This window comes from Diplotaxodon limnothrissa, linkage group LG14 (genome assembly GCF_057381915.1).
Source record: "Diplotaxodon limnothrissa isolate DT_005_m linkage group LG14, D_limnothrissa_male_GT1.1, whole genome shotgun sequence".
NCBI lineage: Eukaryota > Metazoa > Chordata > Actinopteri > Cichliformes > Cichlidae > Diplotaxodon > Diplotaxodon limnothrissa.
In genome coordinates, this window is record NC_140609.1 from 4,038,888 (window position 1) to 4,066,086 (window position 27,199).

A 27,199-nucleotide genomic window follows, 5' to 3' on the forward strand; every position below is an offset into this window, starting at 1 on the left:
GTCATGTTGCCTTATGCTGAGGAAGAAATGCCCTTAAAATCGTGGGGCGATCGTGGCTCAAGAGTTGGGAGGTCGCCTTGTAATCGGAAGGTTGCCGGTTCGAGCCCCGGCTTGGACAGTCTCGGTCGTTGTGTCCTTGGGCAAGACACTTCACCCGTTGCCTACTGGTGGTGGTCAGAGGGCCCGGTGGCGCCAGTGTCAGGCAGCCTCGCCTCTGTCAGTGCGCCCCAGGGTGGCTGTGGCTACAATGTAGCTTGCCATCACCAGTGTGTGAATGTGTGTGTGAATGGGTGGATGACTGGATATGTAAAGCGCTTTGGGGTCCTTAGGGACTAGTAAAGCGCTATATAAATACAGGCCATTTACCATTTAAAATGGGTGTTTCAGCAGGACAACGACCCCAAACACACCAGCAAGCAGGCAACATCCTGGTTGCAGACAAAAACAGATTGATGTTATAAAGTGGCCGGCCCTATACCCAGACCTCAATCTGATTGAGAATTAGTGGAATGACCTCAAAAATTGTCTTCTTGATGCAAAACCCAAGAATGCAGAAGATCTGTTTAATGTAGTCCAGTCAGCTTGGAGGCAGGTGTCAAATATTTGTTGACTCCATGCCACACAGATGTAAAACAGTGATCAGAAATAATAGTTACACAACTTAATATTAGTTGTGTGCTTAAAGGAAAAGCAAAATCCTCATTTTAGTTTCTACTGTAAATATTCCAGTTTGTAAATGAAAATGCAGACACTTCTATTTTTGTGAACCTAATTTTCTTTTTCTTCATTTTCAGTAAAGAAAAACTTGTTCATGTTTTCATTTGGGATTGAATGTGCATGGCTCCAGGGCCTTTGTATATATGGAAAAAAATGCTATTAACTGTACCATAGACAAAACTGAAGGCAGAGACAAATCAAGAAACCGAAAGCTGCTGCAGCAAAGGTCCGACAGAGCATCTAGACTTCAGTCAGTCACTGACTGCCAAAGATTTTCATTGTTTTTAAAAAAACGATCAAGGGCTGAACCATTTTCTAATAGGGGAGGGAGGGTAACACTGCAATATATTCATTTTTTAGAATTTATATTCAACGTTAATTGCAGCTAGGCTCAAAGTGTTAATGCTAACTTATTTTAATAAACAACATGTCATATGCAAACAACTAGGGTGTGGCAAAGATTATTTTAGGGTAGCACATGCCCACCCCATGCCACCCTTGTAGATCCACCCCTGTCAGTACTGAACTTGCTGTCTCAGAAAGTGAAAACCAAACTAGAGCTCAAAGTGGACCTAGAACAAGGCTGAAAATAACAGGCATAAACACTGAGTTTGTTCTTAGAAAATCTTTCTGTATTTACAGGTTTGAACAGACAAGCAGGTACAGACAGAGTGCTTATATACACAGCAGCACAAGATGTTAAAATGAGTGCTAAAACTATACGGTATTTACAGATGGACTACAGCGGAAAGTACAGACTAAGAACAAGTTTTATCACAAAACGTCTGGTACTCTACACAGTATCACAAATTCAATGAGCTGTACAGTTAAAAACCAAAAAATGGCAAATCTACATGAAATCCAATGTTTCTCCAATCGAGAGGCACTGAATTAAAATGTATTTACATTATATATACATGTTATAGTGTATAAGCATGTATGTTTTCATACATATATAGCTACCTGTGGTGCAAAAGCAGCAAAAGAAATTAGAATGTATGGAATTGAATACTACAAAGAAAAAAAAATGTTTGTGCTAAATGGGCTGACTGACAAAAAGGTTACACCATACATAACTAATATACTGGCAAAAACAAAGATTGAGCCCAAGGAAGTAATGTTTGCTCAAAGTCCTAACGGTCCTAACGGTTACGTCAGTCATTTAAAAGAAAAAAGAAAAAAAGAGATTGTCAATAATACTTCAAGTTCATGCAAAGATATAAACCATTTAAAAAAAAAGAAAAAAAAAGAAGAACTTTTCCCTGTTGACCAACCAGCTGTGCAGCTTTCCCTTCATCGTGACACAGAAGGTGCAAAATAAGAGGGAGGGCGGGGCTTCCTGTGCGGATTATGGAACAGAGTTAGAACGCAGTACGGGCACTTGGTGGGGAGGTACAGTCTCAGAGTCAGCCTCATCCTGGTTGGAAAAGCCGCTTGTTGTGGCAGTGCTGGGTGGTGGTGGTGTGGAGGTGTTAGCGGTGGTGCTGAGGGTGGTGCTGATGACACTGCTGCTGCTGGTGGTGGTGCTTGTGCAACTGGCAGCAGGTGTAGTGGCCTGCTCCTCTTTGGGCTGCTTACTGGCAAACTCAGTGATGCTAAAGACAAATTGGAGGCAGCCCAGTTTGATGTAGCTGCCATGGTGGAGCAGGGCCGTGCCCTCCCAGCCCGCCCCGCTGCCTCCAATTAGACTGGAGCTACTCGCTTTGCAGCTACAAGACGGCTCAGCACCACCCTGACGTTGGCTACTCATCACTCCTCCTACTGGCAACAACCCCACCATGGAGTTGGCTCCCTCGTTCTCTTCCCGTTTCTTACTGCGACCTACGCAAAGAAGAAATGCAGCAGGTCTGAGAAAGACGTCTGTACAGACTAGTGTCACAGTAAACTCCATTAATGTGGAGACAATGCAACCATGAAAAGATTTCACTGATTACATTTTATCCACAAAATAAAAATGAACACTTTGTTTTGAAAATGAGACTAAAATCATGTGGAAAGCTGAACTCTGGCAAACATGTTTTACACTCATCATCTATAAACAGTTTCAGAGAAATCTGATTTAATGCTGTTTCACACTGCAGCTCTTTACTAATCAAACATCTGTCCAAATGATCTTTAATAACAGATTAAGACTGGAAGCTTTATGTGATACAGCAACATTCAGACTTTACATAACGTGGTCTGCCACAGAACAAGTATATCTGACTGCTCATTTTACACTTTATTTACCTTTCTCATTGCTACAATGCCACATGCACCAAGTTTACCACTGTACTGTACGTTTACTACATCCTTACTTTTACTTTGCAATTGCAATAGCTAATAATAAGCCAGCCCGTTCTTTCCCATTTGGTGTTTTCTCTACCAGCAGGCTCGCTGGCTAGATCGCCATTATGGATGGAGATGAACTCCAACACCAAACTCATGGTTTGTTTTTTTCCTGCACTTCAAGCTGGCACTCTAACCAGAACCTACAACAGACGGAGAACTGGTTCGTGTGCAGTTCTCCAACAATGAGAATACAATGAGCTCACTGGGACTCAGAGTAGAGCTGGGCGATATATCGAGTTTTTAAAACATATCGATATATTTTTATACGAGATATAAGATGTGACAATATCCTTTATATCGATATAGTCTATGTTACGTTATAATTATAGTTGTGGAGCCGCAAGTTTGCCTCTCTTTCGTCCACTTTTGTCTCTACGCAACGTTACTCCGCCTCGCCTTCACTGAAGACAACTCCCCCTCCTCCCCCATCGCTTCACGTGCAGGCAGCGACAAGACGGACACGGCAAATCTCCGTTAACGAGTTACTGCGCATCGCCCCATGCGTGGGGCTGGACGGCGTCAACGTGCTAACGAGCTAAACATGCTAACGAGCTAACCGCGCTAACGAGCTAACAGCGCTAACCCTAAAATCCTTTCATTCTCTCAAAAGTTGATAGCGCGCCTTATGTATGAATTCTGGTTGTGCTTGGTGGCCGCGAACCGATTTTATGTGGTACACGGCGTTCAGCAATCTGTCAAAAATGTTTGAGTACGACTTTGGTAAGCTACGGAGCTGCACCGCTTGATAGATTGTCGGCGCATTACGGCTACCGAGGAGCTTCGCGGAGTGATACGTACTGTGCATCAACGTAATATTACCGTATTGTGTGTGTATAAGGACCATAAATGGCACCTGTAAGAGACGTGGTTATGAAGCGGATTTCAAACTCCAGGCTATCAGTCACACAGTAAAACTTGGGAACAGAGCAGCTGTAAAATCTGTCTGTCTTTGTTATTACGCTCAGCGTCTTTTAGTTTACATTTTGACTGCACAATTGTGAGCTCTTTGTTTAGCACAAAAACAACCTTGTTTTCTTTTATTTATGGAGCATTATTATTTAATGAATGCTCATAATTTAATTTTGAGTAATTTTTCATGTACATCTGTGCTGTATGTTAATAAAAGTGCCTGTGTGACATCTGGGACACAGCTTTGACTAAGAACTCTTTTTGTTCTTACTTTATGGCTTAAAAAAAATATCGAGATATATATCTTATATCGCCATCCAGCTAAAAAATATCGAGATATGAATTTTGGGTCATATCGCCCAGCCCTAACTCAGAGCAGAACAAGAGCCAGCAGCTGCAGTCCAAGAACATGGGCTGACTGAAGACAGCTAATGATGATGTTCACTTATTTATTTTAGTTTTATATTAAGCTAATATTATTCACTTAAATATAAGCACGCATAGCTCAGCACATCTCATAGACTACTCTAAGGTATGAATTACAGCAAGAAGGTGATAAGTTTTCTTGTCATTGGTTCACTGCACTGCACAAACTAATTACATGTACCCATTAAGAATGACAAATGTGACCTTGACCACAATTTGGATGAAGAACACTAAAAGCTGACCAAAAATGCAGGAGCAGTGTCAGTGTAACAAACAGGACACTGACATTAAGCACATGGGGGGGCTACACTTCCTGAAATTCTAGCCAAACTAAAAATAATTCTTTTCAGTATTAGAGTATAAATTAAAGTATTCCTGTAATTTACAGACGCAATGATGTTATGATTTCTTCACAATTAAAATTTTAACCATTTTAACCAGAACACATACAGATGAGTGGCTAAGTGGAAGAAGATGGATGGATATTCATAAAAAGTTCATACAAAATCTATGAGTGACGACCTCATCAGCAGTCCAAGTCAAACTGGGCACACAGACCTGGGTTCCTTCAAGCCAATCCAAACAGATGACGGAGATGTACTTACGAATGATTCCTTGGACTTTGGCTACCAGGCCACCGGGTGGACATGGTGAGGTCTTCTCAGAGAAATCGCACGAGTACAGGACATTATCCACTGTGGTGCCATGCTCGCTATAGTTCAGAAGCTCATAATGCTTGGTATTCTGAAGGACGACAAACACACATCTTGGTCATTTACATCTTGGTCACTAACAACCACAGGAGTGCTCTGCAGAGTGATGTAGTTTAACAGCCTCACCTCGTCATAGAAAATACAGGCATGTTTCCCCGATACGTAGTTGCAGTGACCGTAGTTTGTAAGGCACACATCCATGTCAGCACCTTAAAGAAACAGTTAAAGACTTAAACACCCTTTCCCACAACACAAAGAATACAGATTTGCAACATGGATTTTTTTTCTGCAATATTGATGTGTCAAAATGTATTTTAATGACCTGCACTCCAATGTGACATATTGTATTTTTGTTCAGTAGTTTTTATTCCACATGGTCCTGTTGTGACCCTCACAGGTCTAAGAACTTACTTTCACAGACAACTTGCTTAAAATACTCCGATTTAAAGATGACGGTATCAACTAGGGCTGGGCCATATTATACCGTTCACGGTAATACCGGTATAATGTTAGGCAACGATAGGAAAATGAAATATAGCGATAGAATGGGAGTAAAACGCGCATGCGCAGTGCCTTTGTTTTCATACGCACATGGCCAATTGTTGAGTGAAACAGATGAACCAGAATTGGTTTGTAAAAATGGTGCAACTTCAGTGATGTGGAACTGATTTGGTGTTTGTCCGTCAGATACACGACAAAGCACATTTTTTTGCAGAACATGCAAGCGGCCGTCGTTATTGTCGTATTTGTCGGACTAAGATGCTCTTAAATCTGGGAGTAATCTGGGTCCTAAACTCCGTATGCTTCAGGTCAAACAACACTGCAGCATCACTGAGCGTTAAAAACTGTCTAAATTCTTTCATCTTTAATAAAACGATCAGCATTGCTGCTTTACCAGGTGTAACTATAAAGTTTAACTTCCAGGCATCCATGAAAACAAAAGTTATTACATTTAACGGAGTTAGAAGTTAGCAGGAAGCTAGCGGAAGTTAGCTCGCTAGTTTTGCTAGTTACCTAAGCATGATATTGCATGTTCTGACAGAGATTTCTGAAAAAAATCAAACGTACAGCTCTGCTATCACTTCCAACATAAATGAAGACAGGAAACTAAACAGCAGTGACGTTTGTAGGGTTACTGAAGTTGGGCTAGCTGGTATATAATGATGTGCTACGTGATCGCTAGCGACACAGCTATATTAGCATAACATAAACAGTGAAGCTGGAGGACGAACACTAACACTTTTCCACTTATAAAAGTGAACGTGAAGGTTCTTCATGGTTAGAGACAAATGCAATCGCATGGCAGGATGCTGTAAACGGACCAAACTTCAGTCAGGAGAACAACTGAGATAATCCATCCACAATACGAGGTTAGTCATTAATATACTGCAACATGGGAATAGAGCAGCTGCCAGAGAATTCAACATTAATGAATCAATGGTACAGAAGTGGAGGAAGCAAGAAGAATGAGTTTAATCAAGTTTGATTTATCTGACTGCTTTGTTTCGCTTAATGTGCCTTATAATCCTGTGCACCTTATGGTCCGAAAAATGCATACTGCACACTGCAGTTTAATGTTGCAAAGCACCTCTTTTTAACTTCAGTGGATATTATACATGGTTATGCTCAGGATATGTCAGCCCATTTCTACTGGAAATGCCTTTTGGTTAAACTTTCAGCAAGGAATTTGCATTTGCACTGTACATTTTTATAAAGCTTTAATGTACATAAAAAACAGCTTCTTGTTTAAGTGAAAATAAATGGAAGGTTGTCTTTTTGCGCTAGTAATGTTGTGGAGTTGTATTTTGTCTCGCATCAATTATATCGTCGGTTATATCGTTATCGCAAATTTTCAAATATATATCGTGATAAATATTTTTGGCCATATCGCCCTGCTCTAGTATCAACTATCACTCAACCTGACTAATGATGCAGAGATTGTGATATATTATTATATTATACTCTAAAATATGACATTACTGCCATGTATTTGAAAAAAACTAAGCCAAAATGCAGAATTAGTGTATGAAACACTAAGCAAACCCTTGTTGCTTCCATAGAAATAAAGATGACAAGTAGCAGGTACATACTGCTAATCAAACACAATTGATTAACTTATCAGCACGAGTGACCACCTCTATAAAAACCCAGAAGCATTCTGGTGTGTACATAATGCCAAAGAGGAAAGATGTCTTAAAGCAGCGGTCCCCAACCCCCGGGCCTTGGACCGGTACCGGTCCGTGAGTCGTTTGGTACCGGGCCGCGAGAGTTGAGACTCAGGTGTGAAATGTATGGTTTTCAGCGTTATTTTTTATCGTTTTTATCGTTGACTTGGTTTTCCTGGGTCTTTTCACGTGTGTTATGAATAAATCTTTTTTTCGGTACCGGTACTAGTTTTATTTTGTTGTATTTATCCGCGACACCTTAAAGGCCGGTCCGTGAAAATATTGTCAGGCATAAACCGGTTCGTGGCGCAAAAAAGGTTGGGGACCGCTGTCTTAAAGAATAAATGAGTGCTGCATGTCAGTATCTGAAGTTGCATGAAGCCAGTCCCAAACACGCTCATAATTCTACCATGAGAAAGATTATTCACTATTCACTTGGAAAACATTCAAGACTGTTGCAAAATATTTCCAGGAGTTAAAGTCCCAAAAAAAATTCACCTAGGATCAGGCAGTGCAATGACTCCAAGCACATCAGCAAATCTAAACAAGAATGTCTGGTGATTCTGCAAGCTAATGAATGATGGGGTGTTGTTAGTTTTTCCACAAACTGCTTCTGCATCACTTCCCATTTTTGTATTTGTAGGAGTGACTAGCTCAGGTCCAAGGTACACCTGCTGTGTTGGCAACTTTGCGTATCACCGGCAATGCCATCACACAGCTATATCCATTCATGCTAGCTATTACGGTGCATGTACGTGCTGCAGTATTCTTCTGAACAATAGGTGTTGCCCGTCCTCCAAATCAGCGCTGGTATAGAAGGAGAAGAAGTCAAAGTTGGAAGCCAAGGAATTTTAAAGTTTTTGCCAAGTTTCAAAGTTTCAACATCTCCCTCTGTGAAACCTGTGAACCTCTAAACTTCTGTACTGATATGATGTTAGGATGCCATTAAAAACAGACTTTAACCCAGCTGCAGCAGCAATGGAACGATGCATCATAAAAATGGAGCAGTCCCCTCTGCGAATCCCTAACTTATTGTGGTGGAGGGGTTTGTGTGTCCCAGGGATCCCAGGGGCTATGTTGCCTGGGGGCTTTTGCCCCCCTGGTAGGGTCTGCCATGGCAAATTGGTCCTGGTTGAGGGACCAGACAAAGAGCGATTCGGAAGACCCCTATGGCAAGACCATCGAGGGAACAGTTCACCCTGCCATAGGGTTATTGGGGCCCCGCCATGGGGTCTGGCCGGGCACAGCCCGAAAGAGGGACATGGGCCCATCTTCCTGCAGGCCCACCACCCGCAGGAGGTACGGTAGGGGTAGGGTGCATTGTGAGCCAGGCGGCGGCCAGGACCGGCAAACCGTCAGGCGACTCAGGAGGGGAAAGCGGTGTTCAACCTGCACTGTGTATAGTGCGGGTGGAGTGCTGCTGACTTAGACTGAGAAAATTGCCGGGCGGTGGAAGGAATAGTTCGAGGACCTCCTTTGGGGGCGAGGTCACTGAAGCAGTTAAACAATTCCTTGGTGGCAGAGCCCCTGGGTTGGATGAGGTCCACCCTGAGTTCCTGAAGGCTCCAGATGTTGTAGGGCTGTCTTGGTTGACACACCTCTACAATGTTACATTGAGATCAGGGGCCGTACCTCTGGATTGGTAGACCGGGGTGGTGGTTCCAATCTTTAAGAACGGGGACCGGAGGGTGTGTTCCAACTACAGGGGAATCACACTCTTCAGCCTCCCTGGGAAAGTCTATGCCAGGGTGCTGGAAAGGAGAGTCTGTCTGTTAGTTGAACCTCTGATACAGGAGGAAGAATGCGGTTTTCGTCCTGGTCGTGGAACACTGGATCAGCTCTTCAGCATCTCAAGGATACTTGAGGGTGCATGGGAGTTTGCCCAACCAGTCTACATGTGTTTTGTGGACTTTGAGAAGGCATTCGACCGTGTCCCTCGGGGAGTCCTGGGAGTATGGGGCGTCTGGCCCATTGCTACGGGCCATTCAGTCCCTATACAACTGTTGCATTGGTCCATATAGCCGGCAATAAGTTGGACTTGTTCCTGGTGGGTGATGGGCTCCACCAGAGCTGCCCTTTGTCACCAATTCTGTTCACAATTTTTAAGGACAGAATTTTTAGGCGTAGCCAAGGGGTGGAAGGCTTTCACTTGGGTGGTCTCAGGATCTCATCTCTGCTTTTTGCAGATGGAGTTGTTTCTGCTGGCTTCATCGGGTGATAGCCTCTGGCTTCCCTCGGAATGGTTCGCAGCCGAGTGTGAAGCGGTGGGAATGAGAATCAGCACCTCCAAATCTGAGGCCATGGTTCTCAGCCGAAAAATGGTAGAGTGCCCACTCCGGGTCAGGGACGAGTTCCCGCCCAAGTGGAGAAGTTTAAGTATCTCGGGGTCTTGTTCACGAGAGACGGGAGCAGGAAATCGACAGACGGATTGGTGCGGCGGCCGCAGTGATGCGGACGCTATATGGGTCTGTTGTGGCGAAGAGAGCTGAGTGTAAAAGAGATTGCGGATACAAGCGGCGGAAATGGGCTTCCCCCGAAGGGTGGCTGACCTCTCACTTGAGATAGGGTGAGAAGTTTGGCCATTTGGGAGGGGCTCAGAGTAGAGCCGCTGCTCCTCCACATCGAAAGGAGCCAGTTGAGGTGGTTAGGGCATCTGACAAGGATGCCTCCTGGGGGCCACCTGGGTGAGGTGTTCCGGGCATGTGCCACCGGAAGGAGGCCCCGGGGCAGACCGAGATTATATTCCTCGGGTGGCCTCGGAACGCCTTGGTATTCCCCCAGACAAGCTGGAGGAAGTGGCTGGGGAGAGGGAGGTCTGGGCTTCTCTGCTTGGGCTGCTGCCTTCGCAACCCAGCCCTGGATAAGCGGAAGAAAATGGATGGATGGATGACCAGCAGAGATGACAGCTTACAACATGTAACATCAATTTTGCTATACGGTGACATTTGCCAGGCACCACACAGCAGGTATAATGGCGTCCTACCCATGTTCCACTTCTGTCTTACTAAACTTTAGTCATAAGGCAAGAGTCTAACCTAAATCAAACATGATTGACTGGAGTTTGGTGAAGTGGTATGATTTTTATAAAGTACGTCAGTACGTGAACCTTTCCTCATCAAAGGTGAAACCTAAGAGTGGCTCAGAGCCAGGGCACAGAATGCAGCAGGGTCAAAGTCACAGCGACTGAATGTCCTACCTGATCCTATGTGTAACGTCCTATAGCACATGCTGACAGCTGCTCCTCTTCCTGTCAGAGGGTAAAAGACCGCTCTGGCTTGCACCTTTTTCTGACCTGGGAGGAGGAGAGTGTAGGTTTTAATAATTAGAACAAAACAGCAATCAAACAGCAGAAAAACTGACTTCTTGACAAGTAAACAGACTAAACTGTAGTGCAAAGGTATCTTACTGTTTGGGTGGGGTGCTGAGGTTTTTGGGGTAGTGCTGGTGGTGGGGGGAGGTTGAGTGCTGGGCACTTTGGGAGCAAAGAGCTGCTGGATCCTCTGATAGGCCAAGAGCTTGATCATCTCTGTATCCAGTTTGTCCAGCTCAATCCCTGCACACACACAAACACACACAACCGCTAGAAGCTAATTACATCTTCGTGTGTTTCATAGCAGAACACAGCAATACGAAGGCTCTTAAACTGTCACATGTGGCCGCATATCTATTTTATTTATTGAATTATCTATTTTATTTATTGAATTTTATTGTTTTATTTATATTTTGATATTGCTAGGGATGATGCAATGATCGGGGACCATTCTTAATTTCGTTGTTCTCATGACAATGACAATAAAGTTTCTGATTCTGAATTCTGATTCTGAGAGTGACAAACTCACCCCCATCCTCCTCTTTTCCATCCTTCATGCAGCTGGACAGGTTGGTGATGGAGGGCAGTGTGTTGGGCAGCAGTGAGTCCGTCAGTGCAGGAGCAGCCTTTATGTCTGAGGGACAGGAGAGGAAAAAAGAGACAAATTGATGAGATGAGATAAAAGAAGGACCAGAAAAAAGACAGTTTTTGATAGTTCACTATAAAGGAAAAAAGTGCACAGGAACTATTACTGAGATAGAAGGCAAAGCAAGTTGTATCTGAATAACTTTTTTTTCTTCATAACTCAGTAACTGAAAATAAAATGTGCTCTTAAATGGCCATGTATCCTTTTGGTAAATGGGGCTGCACGACACAAAATATGCAAGAAAACTGTTAGCACCATCGATTATGTCAGCAGTGAGTATTCAATTAATAGCAACAGTAAACATTCAAAAGAGAGAAAACTCAGGTCTTTTAAAATGAACGTTTCATTTGTTTCCACTTTAGAAAATGCTTGTTTTGATAGTTTAACAATACACAGTATCTGCCAAAAGAGCTCAACTCTTTCACTGTATTTACATCCCATATCACAATCACATTTCCACTTTCTTGAAGAAACATTTTCCTAAAGACAAAAAACTGATAAATTATTAGAAGTAGAAATAACAGAATCACAATTTTAAGTGATCTGCCAAATAAAATAAGCTATGCATCCTAGACTGAGGAATGAAATAAAAAGGCCTTCTTCCCATCTGCTTGGAGCTCTTTCTTACATTATAAGGGGAAAAAAAGAGTTCTGACAGTATTGCATCTCCTGGATGAAGCAGAGTTGGTCAGTGTGCACGCGTGTGAATGCATGTGTGTTAAAGTGTGCGAGTGAATGTGTGTAAGCCTTCAAACAAGCATGTAGTGGCTGCAGTGAAGAAAGGTGAGCATATAACCATTCTCAGTTCTGAGGCCTTCTCTGTGCTTTAATGCAAAACAGACGTTATGAAAGTGGAGATGTTAATACTAATAATAATTCAGCCTAACAGCATGACTATTAACACAATTTCTTAAAGTTAAAAATGTATTTAAATTAATATAAATACGCAAAATAATGTTGCTATAGCCTCAAATTAAATGTTCTCTCATGCACACCATGGCTACCGTTACATGTATAATGAGGAGAGAGTAACATAATGATTACTTGAGTATATTATTACTATTATTATCATCATTATTATTATTATTAGCTGTATAAAGTGATACATTTAGACTGCAGCTTTGACATTTCTGATGTGTACCTGGAGTAGGTGCTGATCCAAACTTTACTGTGTCGTGCTCCTGGCTGCCTCTAGATGGTGCATCTGTGAAGGAACTGCTGGTGATTGAGGAGGGCTTTTCATCGGTGCTCACACACTCCTCCTGGGGCTCTGTCTGGCTCCTGTGGTTCTGTTGGCCACTGTGGGGCCATATCGTGGGGGCAGTGGGGCAGTTCTGTTGGGCACATGCATTTACAGTGCTCTCGGGTTCCTTCTTAACCGTTTCTGTTCCTATGTGGTTCACCAGTCCAGAGGCAGAAGCTGATGGCGTTTTCCCAGCCTTCAGTCTGTTCTGTAGCTCAGCCTGCCTGCAGGAATCTGAGGCACTGTTACAGTCTACAGGTCCATTGGCTCTGGGAGGCTGAACCAATTCCAGAGGCCCATTAGGTTTCCTACAGTTCTGACATGGTGTCACGGTGCATTTGCAAAGAACTAGCCCTGATGGGCTGTCCTTGGAAAGAGAGGCCCCCTGGGAGTCACAGGGTGTACTGCAAGCTTTAGAGCAGGGGTCAGGGGAAGAAGTCCTTTCTAATGAGGCCTGAGTTTTCATGTCTTCTGATGCTCCACTTGATTGTGTATTTGCTTTCTGCTCAAAGTGCCACTCTGTTGATGAGGCCTTCTGTTTGATGGATAGGTGTCGCATGATACTGCACTGGAGAGCGATGACATCCTGAAGCCACTGTTCAACACAACACATGTATGTTTTTATAAAGAAGCAACCAGCAGTTCTGTTGAGAGGCCCTCCCCTTCATCAAGGATTCATTTATATCACACAAACAAACAGATACCAGAATTTATCTTTTGCTGCAATTTTCAATTAATTACTCAAAGCTCTACAGTCTGTGAAAAAAACAGACTTTCTAATGCAACTGTTGCAAAGTGCCGTGAAGCAGTTGGTTCAGCTTTCAGAACTTCTGAAACTGAATTTTCTGTTACTTTCTGATAAACACAGTACACAGGATGTGTCAGTGTTTCACTCATCTACACCAAAAATCTAACTCTCTAAAAACTTCTTGTCCAAACTCTCATCCAATCATCCAAAATGAAAAGGAAAGCGATCAATCATCCTTAACCTCCTAGGACCTGGTGTCCACATATGTGAACATCACATTTTGGGTTGGCTAGACCAAAATACTAAATGTTGCTCTACAAAGGCCTGATTTCCACATGCGAGGACGTTATACTGCCACTGTTCTATTGAAATTTAAATCGAATGTCCTCATATGTGGATCTCATTTTTCTCAGAAACAAACATCAGGTAAAAAATAAAATCTGATAATTCTTTGGTTTTACATTCATCAGGTCCCAATCAGCCCAAATAGCAAAGAGAAATTAAAAATGCATGCTGTGAAAGAGTTTGGGTCTTAGGAGGTTACGCTGCTCTCCTATTAATCTCACATCCTATTACATCAGATGACACAGATTGTAGCACACAAAAGCCTGTTTTGAGGGAACTATCATTACAATCTGACTTAAAGAACATGTTAGGCAGCTGCTGGTTTCTCTTGTGCCTACCTCCTGCTGCTCAGCCTCTGTGGTGAAATGCTTTGTGGGCTGATGGTCAGGAATGCCACTACAAACCAGCTCCAGCTGGCGCACCCCTGCAGGAAGCAGCATGGGCGGAGGATTCTGGTACTGGGACTTGATGGCATCTGGCACCTGAATAAAAACACTGACTGTTAGAGACAATCTAACACTTTCTAGCAAATTAACCAGTACGTTCAGATGTGTCTAAAAATAGCATCACTTCATATACAAGTGCACAACTGCTTAAATTTCAGAAGCTGGAAAAAAGACAGAATGTCAGTATCTAGGTAGAGCAGGGCGATATGACCAAAATATTTATCACGATATACATTTGAAAATTTGCGATAACTATATAATTGACACTAGACAAAACACTTTCCAACTCCTCAACTTTATTAGTGCAAAAAAAAAAAACCATCAATGTATTTTCACTTAAACAAGCAGCTGTTTTTTATGTGCATTAAAGTTATATAAAAATTTTACAGTGCAAATGCAAATCCTTGCTGACAGTTTAACCAAAAAGACATTTCCAGTGGAAATTGGTCGACATATCCTCAGCATAACCATGTATAATATCCACAAAACTTAAAAAGAGGTTATACACACACAGTACTGTAATATTATGTTGAAGCACAGTACGTATCACTCCGCGAGGCTCCGCCTACGATAGCCGTAACGCTCCGACAATCCATCAAGCGGTGTGGCTTCGTAGCTTAGCAAAGTCGTACTGAAACATTTGACAGATTTTCGAGCGCCGTGTACATAAAATCGTTTCGAGGTCAGTAAACACAACCAGAATTCATACATAAGGCACACAGGATTATAAGGGGCACTGTCTATTTTGAGAAAAATCAAAGGATTGATTTTAAGTGCGCCGTATTTTCCAAAAAACACGGTAATAACGTCGGCCCGCTAGCACGCGCTACCAAAAATAGTGCTTTGTTGTAGAGCAGGGCGATATGGCCAAAAATATTTATCACGATATATATTTGAAAATTTGCGATAACGATATAACCGACGATATAATTGATGCGAGACAAAATACAACTCCACAACATTACTAGCGCAAAAAGACAACCTTCCATTTATATTCACTTAAACAAGAAGCTGGTTTTTATGTACATTAAAGCTTTATAAAAATGTAACAGTACAAATGCAAATTGCTTGCTGAAAGTTTAACCAAAAGGCATTTCCACTAGAAATGGGCTGACATGTCCTGAGCATAACCATGTATAATATCCACTGAAGTTAAAAAGAGGTGCTTTGCAACATTAAACTGCAGTGTGCAGTACGCATTTTTCGGACCATAAGGTGCACGGGATTATAAGGCACATTAAGCGAAACAAAGCAGTCAGATAAATCAAACTTTATTAAACTCATTCTTCTTGCTTCCTCCATTTCTGTACCATTGATTCCTTAATGTTGAATTCTCTGGCAGCTGCTCTATTCCCATGTTGTTGCAGTATATGAATGACTAACCTCGTATTGTGGATGGATTATCTCAGTTGTTCTCCTGACTGAAGTTTGGTCCGTTTACAGCATCCTGCCATGCGATTGCATTTGTCTCTAACCATGAAGAACCTTCACGTTAACTTTTATAAGTGGAAAAGTGTTAGTGTTCGTCCTCCAGCTTCACTGTTTATGTTATGCTAACATAGCTGTGTCGCTAGCGATCACGTAGCACATCATTATATACCAGCTAGCCCAACTTCAGTAACCCTACAAACGTCACTGCTGTTTAGTTTCCTGTCTTCATTTATGTTGCAAGTGATAGCAGAGGTGTACGTTTGATTTTTTTCAGAAATCTCTCAGTCAGAACATGCAATATCATGCTTAGGTAACTAGCGAAACTAGCGAGCTAACTTCCGCTAGCTTCCTGCTAACTTCTAACTCCGTTAAATGTAATAACTTTTGTTTTCATGGATGCCTGGAAGTTAAACTTTATAGTTACACCTCGTAAAGCAGCAATGCTGATCGTTTTATTAAAGATGAAAGAATTTAGACAGTTTTTAACTCTAAGTGATGCTGCAGTGTTGTTTGACCTGAAGCATACGGAGTTTAGGACCCAGATTACTCCCAGATTTAAGAGCATCTTAGTCCGACAAATACGACAATAACGACGGCCGCTTGCATGTTCTGCAAAAAAATGTGCTTTGTTGTGTATCTGACGGACAAACACCAAACCAGTTCCACATCACGGAAGTTGCACCATTTTTACAAACCAATTCTGGATCATCTGTTTCACTCAACAATCGGCCATGTGCGTATGAAAACAAAGGCACTGCGCATGCGCGTTTTACTCCCATTCTATCGCGATATTTCATTTTCCTATCGTTGCCTAACATTATACCGGTATTACCGTGAACGGTATAATATGGCCCAGCCCTACTTTGTTGTGTATCTGACGGATGAAAGCTAAACCAGTTCCACACCACTGAAGTTGCAGCATTTTTACAAACGAATTCTGGTTCATCCGTTTCATTCAACGATCCACTTTCGCTCTTCTCATTCTGCGTCGCCGCCGTGTGCGCATGTAAACAAAGGCACTGCGCATGTGCGTTTTACCCATATTCTATCGCAATATGTCATTTTCCTATCGTTGCCCAACATTACACCGGTATTAGCGTGAACGGTATGATTTAGCCCAGCCCTATATCTAGGTATTACTGTCTTAGTGTAACAGATATATTATTAAAGCCATTCATTTCCTAGATCTCCACCTGTGTTCCAGTGGCCAAGAAAAAAGGATTATATGAAATCCAACACACTGCACCGTCACACTGAGACACACGTCTACCTTGATGGTTTTCTTGTTGCGCTGGTGAGTGGTGCGCCGGTTGGGAGCATTTTGTCGATGTACTCTACGCAGGAAGTCCAACTTAACTGCGTGCTGGGACATCCTGTCCTGGAACTGATCGAAGAGCTGACAGCGGCTGGACAGGCTGAGGCTCCTCTGATTCAGCTGCATAGCAAACAAAAATATATCAATAAAAATTTACATCAATAAAAGGAAAGGGAAAGCAGCTTTAGCTTAGAATCAGCACAGTGCATCTTACTACTAAGTGCTCCACATGGTTTGGACACATCCATTTGCCGGCAGGTAAAGCTGTGAGTGGAGGATCCAGACAGTCCATGTGGAACAGGAGGGGACAGTAATCGCACTGGATCAATGGAGCCAACCTGCAACTCCTGAGAGACCAAATAAATAGAATTAGTACCTGCTGTCATTGCTTCTACTTCTTTGCACTGTGCTCCAGAACTCCTGACCTGTTGCATGAAAAGCAGATTTTGACTGGCAAAGGGACTAGACCATTGGGATCCAGTTCATGCTGAGGCCTCCTGAAGGGCTTTCCAAGCAGCTCTTCTTTTTTCCTCCGTTTACTGCTGCCTAGAAATCCAAACAAAAGAGCAACATTGAAGAAACAGTCTAAACTGCATATATAAAGAGGTATTTTAAACTTAGGGTGCTGAAAGAAATCATATTTTGGTAGTCATTATGACTGACTGACCTGGTAGTGCAGTGGTGCACGTGAGCTCACTCGGCAGCTGAAACTGAGTGGGGTTTCTCTCCATAGCAGCCGCTATTAGGAGCTGAAAGGGCCTCTTGAGGAGTCGCGGTGTCGGAGCAGAAACTGTAGAACTCTCGAGCTCTGCACCCTGAACTTCATCCTCAGGCTCTGCTGCCTCCTCCTCTCCATCGTTCTGCTCCTCTGAGGGGGTTGGGGTGGATGAAGTGTTGGAATTTGGAGTCCCAGGTCGGCTGCTTGGCCTGCTGCTGGTTCTGCGGTCCAATAGTCGTACCTGGGCCACTCGTAGACCAGGGCCTGCAGCTCCAGCCCCCGGAGGAAGACCGTCAAGCCGCAGTGGGCCAGCGTTGAGCTCCAGCTCCACGGATGGAGAAGCAGAGCGCTTGGAGGAGGATTTCTCTGGCAGGCCGTTGGTCTGTTCAGACTTCTGTTCTCTTTTCTGTACAAAGTCACACAAAAAACCCAAACACTGATTTAAAAAGCCATCTCTTGACACTGCTGTCTTAGCAAATTATAGATGAATCTCTAATCTTCCTTTTATCTCAAAGATTCTTGAAAAAAATCATTTAAAAAAAAGCTAACAGATCATCTGCAGAGGAATGGCTTATTTGAACAATTTCAGTCAGGTTTCAGTGCTCATCACAGCACAAAAACAGCTTTAGTGAAGGTTACAGTTAATCTTCTTATGGCCTCTGACAGTGGACTCATCTCTGTACTTGTTAGACCTCAGTGCAACGTTCAATACTTTTGACCATAATATTTTATTAAATTATTATGGTCAAGCATAATATTTATTAGAGCATGCTGTAGGTATTTATTTCTGCAGTGGTTTGTATTAGGGCTCCCACAATTTGTCAACTAGCCACGATTACGTCGACTATCAAAATCGTTGACGACTAATTTAATAGTCAATGTGTCGTTTGAAGCTTTGTAAGACCCCGAAAGATGCAGGAATAAGTAGTAGGATTTAAGAGTGTAACAACGAAATGAAACAGAAGATGGCAGCACTGCATGTACAAGGATGCCAGCTGCCGTTAAACCCCGAAGAAGAAGAACCAGGCTGTGTCCCAATCCAGCGACCGCACGCTTCGAAGTATGCATTTTGAGACCGATTACGTCACAGCGACGCAACGACGGCTGTCCCAATCCAAAGTGTATTCCAAATGCGGTTGCCAAATGTGCCATCAATTTCCCCAAATTTGAAGTGTGGTCCGTTGTAGACTTCGTGGTCCCATACATCCCACAATTCATTGCGCAACAGTGGGTGTGGATAATTTTGCCGAAAAATACGGCAGACGGCTGAAGCGGAGCGGCCGAAGAGTAAACTTTTAAAAGTGAGTACTGAATGTTATGTCACTTATTTATGTGCAAATGTTTAATAATGAAGAACATTAAAACATTACTGTTGCCCACATGTCAGCAAAGTTGTGTGACATTAGTGATGTTTGTACTTTCAGCGTCAGCTTGGTTTTAAAGCCTCTACTTTAAAATATACGCCGTTCAATAGTCAACCTTAATCTGACAGAGAATGTGATGATTTTATGGATAATTAAAGTCAGTTATACATCCACAAACACAACAAGCTGAAAGTCAGTGATGCTGCTTGGTTTGCAGTCCTGAATATCACGGCACAAGCAGGATTCACTGCACTGTTAATGTTAGCTATGTTATATTGCTGCCTCTGTTCGGTGGTGTCGAGCCAAACGGACTTTAACGTGTGTTTGAACGAGCTCACGGTTCACTCGTTAAGCTGAAAGAAAGATGCTTTAATCACAGGAGTCACACATGTGTCCACTGTACCATCTGGGAACTCTTCTTGTTTAGCACTCGTAATAACACAAACACTAAATCCTCCTTCTCTTGTGCTGTTTTGTAGCAGTGTGTACACCTGAGACTGTCACCTGTCTGTCTGTCCTGCACTCTCTCTCTGTTTATTTCTCTCCGGTTGTGGAATAAAAGTATGAACATGTCTCAGCCTCAGATACTCAACTAATCAAAGTGATGTCATAAAAAAAATGAACGAACAAAACATTTTTTCTCCTTCATTTCTGTCAAACAATGCTGTATGAAACGTTTCTCGCGGTTTGTATCATGGTTGCTAGGCAACCTGAGCAGCGCGACGAAGGCTAGACCGTCCCATTTCACAACCTCTCACTTCCGCACTTCTCGTACTTCCTAGTACGCGCCGTTCCTAGTACGCAAACTGTGAATACTCTGAAGCGTACGGTCACTGGATTGGGACACAGCCGCAGTCTCCAGTATCATAGCTGTGTCCAAATTCAGGGGCCGCACCCTTTGGAGACTGCATTTGGAGGCCGATTACATTACAGCGACACGAGGAAGGCTGTCCAAATTCGAAGACTCCGACAAATGCGTCCTTCATTTCCCCAGATTTCAAGGATGGGTCGGGTGTATCCTTCGTTGCCCAACCTATCCCAGAATTCATAGCACGGCCAAGCCAATTCCAGTTTCCAACAATGACGGCAGCTACTTAATTTTAATATTACTCTTTGTGGGTCACAAAATAAACTTTTAAGATATTTTCAAGTGAGAATTCAGCTGTCTAAACTTTAAATATCTGATCAGTTTATCAAGACATCACATTTTTGCAAAAGTGCACCAACATTTTCGGAGACATCTGTTACCCACCAGCTCGATAGCTAGCCGGGGCTCAAGGCTCACTAGAGCCGACGAGAACACCGAACTCCTGGCACATCGTTTTCAGACCCCCCGCGGTCTAAACATGATATATAAGTCACTTAGATAACTTAAAAATGTTGTTGTTTGGCTTTTTCCAGTGTTTCATGTGTTCCTGAGTAAGTTGGCTTGGCTGAGATTAAAGTTTTTTCACACAGCTGAAGAAAAATCAAACAGAAAACAGATTAAACAGAAAGTTTGAGATGGTAGAATTTACTCCAATGTCCTGTTATATTTTAGTTAGCAAGGAGCAGACGGCTATCTAATAGACTCCAATTTGTTCATGTGAGTCCGCTTCACACACCAAGGTTAATTATGGATATACTAGGACCAATTCTGTTTACATTTTAAATGCTTCCCTTAGGCAGTATCATCAGCAGTATCATAGTATACATTTTCACTGCTATGCAGAGGACACCCAACTTTATTTATCCATGAAGCCAGATAACACACACCAATTAGTTAAACTGCAGGAATGTCTTAAAGACATAAAGACCTGGATGGCCTCTAATTTTCTGCTTCTAAATTCAGATCAAACTGAGGTTATTGTACTCGGCCCTGAAAATCTTAGAAATATGGTATCTAACCAGACTCTTACTCTGGATGGCATCACCTTGGCCTCCAGTAACACTGTGAGGAACCTTGGAGTCATTTTTAACCAGGATATGTCCTTCAACGCACATATTAAACAAATATCTAGGACTGACTTCCAATCTTTGCGTAATATCTCTAAAATAAGAAATATCCTGTCTCACTGTGACACTGAAAAACTACTTCATGCATTTATTACTTCTAGGTTGGACTATTGTAATTCATTATTATCGGGATTGTCCAAAAACTCCCTGAAAAGCCTTTAATTAATCCAAAATGCTGCAGCAAGAGTCCTGACAGGGACTAGAAAGAGAGAGCAGATTTCTCCTATATTGGCTCCCTGTTAAATCCAGAATTGAATTCAAAATCCTGCTCCTCACATACAGCATATGTAAGCATATAGTTGGGCTGGATCAGTTGACCCTGAATCCTCCCTTAGTTATGCTGCAATAGGTGTAGACTGCTGGGGGACTCCCATGATGCATCGAGTATTTTTTCTTCAGTCACCTTTCTGACTCACTATGTGTCATGGCCCCGCCCCTCCCTGAAACTGGTTCTGCCAGAGGTTTCTTCCTGTTGAAAGGGAGTTTTTCCTTCCCACTGTCGCCAAAGTGCTTGCTCATTGCTTTTCTCTGCATGTTAGGGCTGCACGATTAATCGTTAGAAAAATTGCGATCTCGATTCATACTTATGTGCGATCTCATTTCCAAATCAGAATCAGAATCAGAATGGGTTTATTGCCAGATGTTGAGGTTTACAACATTAGGAAATTGCTGCGGTGCTTCAGTGCAGACAATAAGAATTAAAGTGCTATGTAGAAAGAAAGATATGTGCATGAGATATACATGAGATATATACATGAGAATAAGAATTATGAGTGCTACGTAGAAAGATGACAACGATTAAAAATTTTTTTTAAAAAAGGCGACGACGATTGTACCGCATTTTGATCCGGGACGCAATCTGCATGAAAACAAGCGCTCACTCTTCCTGCTCAACAAATGACAAGGGCGGAGCTTTATACCACGTGATACAGAAGCTGTGCTGTGTGATGCTAAAATTGGCAGGGAAAAAAACAACGGAGAGCACGTCAGGGATGACGAGAAAGTGACAGGAGAAAATCCGTCCCGGTCAACCACCCAAACATCAATAACGGAAACCTTATACAGCGTTTCCCTATACCCGTCGAACTCCCGCAGGCACAAAGAAATTACGGAGGCTATCACTTATCACCTGACCAAAGATATGGCTCCCATCAATACTGTGCAAAACGAGGGATTTAGGAAAATGATCAACACCCTAGACAAACGCTACACAGTGCCGTCCCGCAACTATTTTTCTATTGTTGCACTACCTGCTCTATACACGCAGCGTCGAGCAGCGGTGGAGACGGAATTTCAAGCAGTACAACGACAAAATGTGAGACATTTGTTGTTTTTATGTTTATTTATTGTTTTTATGTTCAGTCTCAACTGTTACGAAGTTGATGTGCAGTTAATAAGCGCAATAAATATTTATACTGGAAAAGAGAATCGTGAGAGAATCGTGATCTCAATTCTAAGCAAAAAAAAAATCGTGATTCTCATTTTATGCAAAATCGTGCAGCCCTACTGCATGTATTATTGTAGGGTAAAATATTATTGTGATTTGGTGCTGAATAAATAAAATTGAATTGAACTGATTTATCAGTACATAGAACACACTCTCCAGGATACATTTCAAAAGCAGAATGAATCAAATGTGTAACAACACATCTGTCACTCACCTTCTTTCGAACATTGCAGCGATGACACATCCATTCCCCTGGAGGAAGCATTTCTTCACTCAGAGGTGGGTTGCTGTCGTAAGAAGACAGAAATTAAATATTTAATAAGATAAAATGAATCACAATTTCTAATTCCCATTTCATTGAAATGAAAAACTGATTTGATCCCATTGTTTTGGTATCAAAACAAAAGTCTAGCTTCTTCTGTCTCCATCTGGTGGGCCAATGGCTGCATTACAACAAAAGCATCCACACAGTGCAAAGTAATGGCAGTTACCAATGTTACATTTTCATTACAGTAGCTGACACATTCATTAATAATCAATTGCTTCCAATGTTTTACACTACATACTAGAGGTGGGAATCACCATACATCCCACGATACGATATTATCACAATACTTAACGCACGATACAATATTATTGCGATTTTTAAAAATATTTTGCAATATTCAGATTCTGTACATAAAGGTAAACTTTATCAATATTCATTTATCTAATATCAAAGTCTCACACTCAGTCTTTCTCTCATTTCAGTCAGTTTTATTGTTGACAAACTGAACGGTTTGTATTACAGTCTAGTCCAACTTAACTGAATGCAACCATCTGGTACAATTATAGCTATTCTGAACTATGCAATTTATGAAAACTATGCAGCCCATTCAGCAACTGAAGAATTTGAAAGTAAATTAAAACAAAATATAATTTTACATTAAATAAAAAAGTTTTAAACGTAATTAAAATAAAACATGTCTTAAATTAAAATAAGTAAACTGTCATGTTTATTGCTGCCAAAAACAAGTTAAACACATTTGGACAGTGAAGGAATGTCAGGATTGTTGCTCAGAAAAAGGATCAACATGCTCTGAAGTCAGAGCACAAAAACCTTTTTTGTAACAAAATATCGATTTCTGCTGTCCCTGTATCGATACATTATTAGCAAACAAAATATCACGATACTACACAGTATCGATTCCCCCCCCCCCCCCCCCTACTACATACTGCCCCCATTCAAGAAAACTTTCGTCAGATCCACCTCATTTCACCTTACCATTTTTTAAAATTATGTCTGGTTAACTGTTACCTTGGTATTTCCATCACTCATCTGCTACTTGCAACCACCATCCGCTTAACAGTTATTCATAAAATTACACTTAGTGACCAAACTGAACCATCTATCTATTATGCTTTGTTACTCCTTTCTTTTTAACTTGCATTTTTAACCATGGTGGTGCAGTGACTAGCACTGTTGCCTCACAGCAAGGAGCTCCTTAGTTTGATTCTACCACCTGGCCGGGGCCTTTCTTTGTGGGGTTTGCATGTTCTCCCCGTGTTTGCGTGGGTTCTCTCTGGGTACTAGTAGTTTGCTTGTAGTAAGCTTATTTACCTACTTTTTCTCTTTACTCATTATTATTTTTTAACAATTTATTCATTTCTATTGGCTGTTTGTTTCTATAGTTTCTAGTCAACTTTAAACTTTTTTTGCTGATGCACCCAGTGTATGAATTCATAATTGCAGAATTTAGCATAAAAATTGGACTAAGAAATACAAAACATATCCAGTAAAATGACGACAAAAATACATTCCTCCAGATTTAAAAAATGAAACAAGTTTTTTTTAATGATATGTTTGTGTTTGAAGTGGTCACATGTGAGATGCGCTGTGCATGGCACAACTGAGTTGTCACCCCATGTAATATTGTCTTTTACATTGCAGACATCAAAGCAGCAAAATTCGTCAATACATATTTAAAATCTGAAGGCGTCCACAGGTGTGGCTATATATGTACAGACGAGTTTTATACGGTTTTCAGGTGACAGTCTGGACTCAATTCTTCCAAATACCAAAGTAATACAGAAAAAAATGATACGGGTATTTATTTATCGCTGCGGCACCGAAATTACCTCAACAAACGCTGTTATACCCGTCCAAAAAAACTGCGGAATATTTCGTCCGTATTTTTAAAGCACCCCTTTTCCATCAGAGTTGATTTTAAAGGTTTGTAAGATGGCGGTGGAAGAAGGGGGGGAAAGAGCAACGAGGTCGCCATATTGTAAACAGAGGCTACATTTTTACCAGCAGCTCCGCTGGCTGCAGCCTCGGCAGGAGGGGAGGACCGACTGCAAGCTAATTCAAGCCTCTTGCAGATACGACATATTTAAGCATTTTTTTTCAAACTCCTGTGTGTTATATTTTCATTAACGACGCGTGAAAATAAGTTTGCTATACACTTTCAAACTATATAAAGTCCAAAAGTCAGTATACAAGATAGACGACTGGGATAACGGTGCACAGTCCTCCCAGAGCAAGAAAACATTCTGCTCTGTTACTTTAATTATCAGTTCCTATCTTAGATCACCAAACGTCTTTTAATTAACTTTAACTGGTTTATTTCCTGAGATTCTGAAAATGTGTGGAAGTAAATTTGACATGCAAGCAGCTTCCAGAGAAAAATGGGAGTTAATAATAAACCTTACAGAGTGCAACACAGCGGCTAAAGCCGGCCTCCATGGTTAACGTGAACGGAGAACACAGCGGGAATTTCGGAAGAACAATTGATCGTTAATGTTGACTTTTCATTGATATAAGCGTGAGCTTTTGTAGCGAAAAAACTATCAGGCAAAATGAAATCATTTAACAGATCATTTCTTTACACATTTCAAATCATGTGTCTATGAGAATCGGAACCACAGCGAAACGGTAACCGAGGACAATCACTGGAGTTAGCATTCAGCCATCTTTACACATAACTGACGGGGACTAGCAGTTATTTCCGCTTGTTTTACTGACTCTGTGCGTGTTCTTCAGTCAAATAACTTACCAGCACTGGAGATGGAAAGCTGCAGGACAGTGGTCACAGCACAGCAAGTCTCCCCCTTCCCTGCAACTATCGCAGGTGTCGTGGTTAGTCGCCCTGCCGCTCCTCCGGACGTCCCTCACCAGTTTCCGACTCCGTTTCTCTACCTCATCTGACTTCGGGGGCGCCAGTAGTGTTTGAATTTGCTGCAAAAGTTGTTCAGCTGTTTAGTTTGACATCGCGGCTAGTGTCTAGTGTCCGCTGTGACGTTTATAGAGAGCGGTAACAGTAATTTGTGGCCTCCGTTACCAAGCCGAATTAGCTAGCTAAGAGCTTGACAGCGGGCTATAGTGATGATGACAGCTGCGATTCAAATTTGGTAAAATTTATTAAAGTGTTAGCAACAGAGGAATGTTTCGCTTAATTAAGGCCTTAGACATAGCAGCCTTACCTCCATTAAGCCCCCAGAGGTATCCAAATCGTACACAATCGTTGGTGTCTCCATTTTGTCCCACATTCATCCAGAAACAGACTTTGCAAAAGGAATTTGCGAACCAAGAGCCTCGGTGCTCACAATAACCACGATAAATCCTGTAAGAGATTACTTCCCGAATGTTTTCGGTCAGAGGATGTCTGGTAAATCGACGTTAGCTATCGTTAGCTGCCCAAAGGAGCTAGCTAGGCAAACGTCAACCAGTCAAGGTTGTGAAGCTAGCGGTCTCACTAGCTGCCGTGGTTGGCCATAAAAAGGTAACAAAAATGACGTCTAACTATGTAGTTAAAATACTGATTCCTTAGCACCACTTTTTATGTGTAAGTGCCACGAAAACATACAGAATTTTCTATCAGTAGACTACTGCTCTTAGCTACACAATCCATCTGCGGCCTAGCTGGCCAGCCATGATTCTTGTTTCTGCTCCTGCAAAAAGGAGCGCTGTAAATCTGCAAAGCCCTCCGCTCCCATTGTCAAAACAAAATGTAACCAAACAATCCAGGAGAAAACTAGATGTAGTACGGCCCAAAACCTGGTTTCCGACAGCGTCCGGAATGTATAATCCTCAAATCAAGTATGTGGAAATGCAAATTTGGTTGATGTTATTGTTGTGAAAAGGCTGTGCATCTACACTGGCTGCTAGCAACATCCTTACAGTTGGCGCAACCGCGCACACCGGACACGCATGCGTATTGGAACGGATATAGATAATTACGGATACATTATCACGAAGCGGTAAAACATTGTCTACACGGTGTTTTGAGTGGCACTGACGTTTTGAAGTTATTTTATTTGCTATGACTTTCCCTGTCGGTTGCCTTATGGCACTACTCATTACTATTGTGCTGCTACGAGAGTAGCATTAACTGCTTCTTGCTTCAATAGCTTTATTGTTTGTTAAAGAACACGACTCGTGTAATTTGCACTTCTGCTACAATAGCGTTTCAGCTGCTCAAATGACCATCTTAATTCTTCTTCCGCTTGCTCAACGTGTAGTCTATTTCAACATGTAGTCTATGTAGACAGCATCCATCCATTCTCTTCCGCTTATCCTTATCGCGGGGTGGCTGGAGCCTATACCAGCTGGATGACAAGTCAGTTAAGCTAACAGAAATGTTTAGATCAATTCAAACCAATTTAGTTTTAATTACATAGCACCAAATCACATCAGCTGTCACTGTCCTCAAAGCGCTTAGTTATCCTTCTACCAATCAGACTTTTCTGACAGAGGGCATTGTGTATTTTGCAATTAAAGTCCTCACTGGGTTAAGCTGCTGAAGTCTGAAACACATTCTTTAATTAAGAGAGGACCAGATTGTGCAAAGTGAAACGCTGAAGTAATGCACAGATCATTAGAAAATAAAGACATCCAAAACATTAACAAATCAATAATCCACCATTATATTCTCTTAAACCAAAGATTTAT

General features: G+C 42.0%; 1 protein-coding gene across 1 annotated transcript; it reads right to left on the reverse strand.

Moving 5' to 3' along the window:
- Window positions 1-1,982: 1,982 nt before the first annotated feature.
- phf12b (PHD finger protein 12b) lies at window positions 1,983-26,415 on the reverse strand. Its single transcript, XM_085370383.1, has 15 exons — window positions 25,732-26,415; window positions 25,305-25,486; window positions 22,484-22,556; window positions 17,413-17,869; window positions 17,171-17,291; window positions 16,960-17,092; window positions 16,701-16,865; window positions 13,892-14,035; window positions 12,359-13,055; window positions 11,101-11,205; window positions 10,668-10,814; window positions 10,458-10,553; window positions 5,223-5,305; window positions 4,989-5,127; window positions 1,983-2,538 (listed from the first exon to the last, which is right to left on the reverse strand). Exons 1-15 carry the CDS (start codon window positions 25,795-25,797, stop codon window positions 2,066-2,068), a joined length of 3,081 nt encoding a protein of 1,026 aa, XP_085226509.1. The 5' UTR covers window positions 25,798-26,415; the 3' UTR covers window positions 1,983-2,065.
- Window positions 26,416-27,199: the final 784 nt, after the last annotated feature.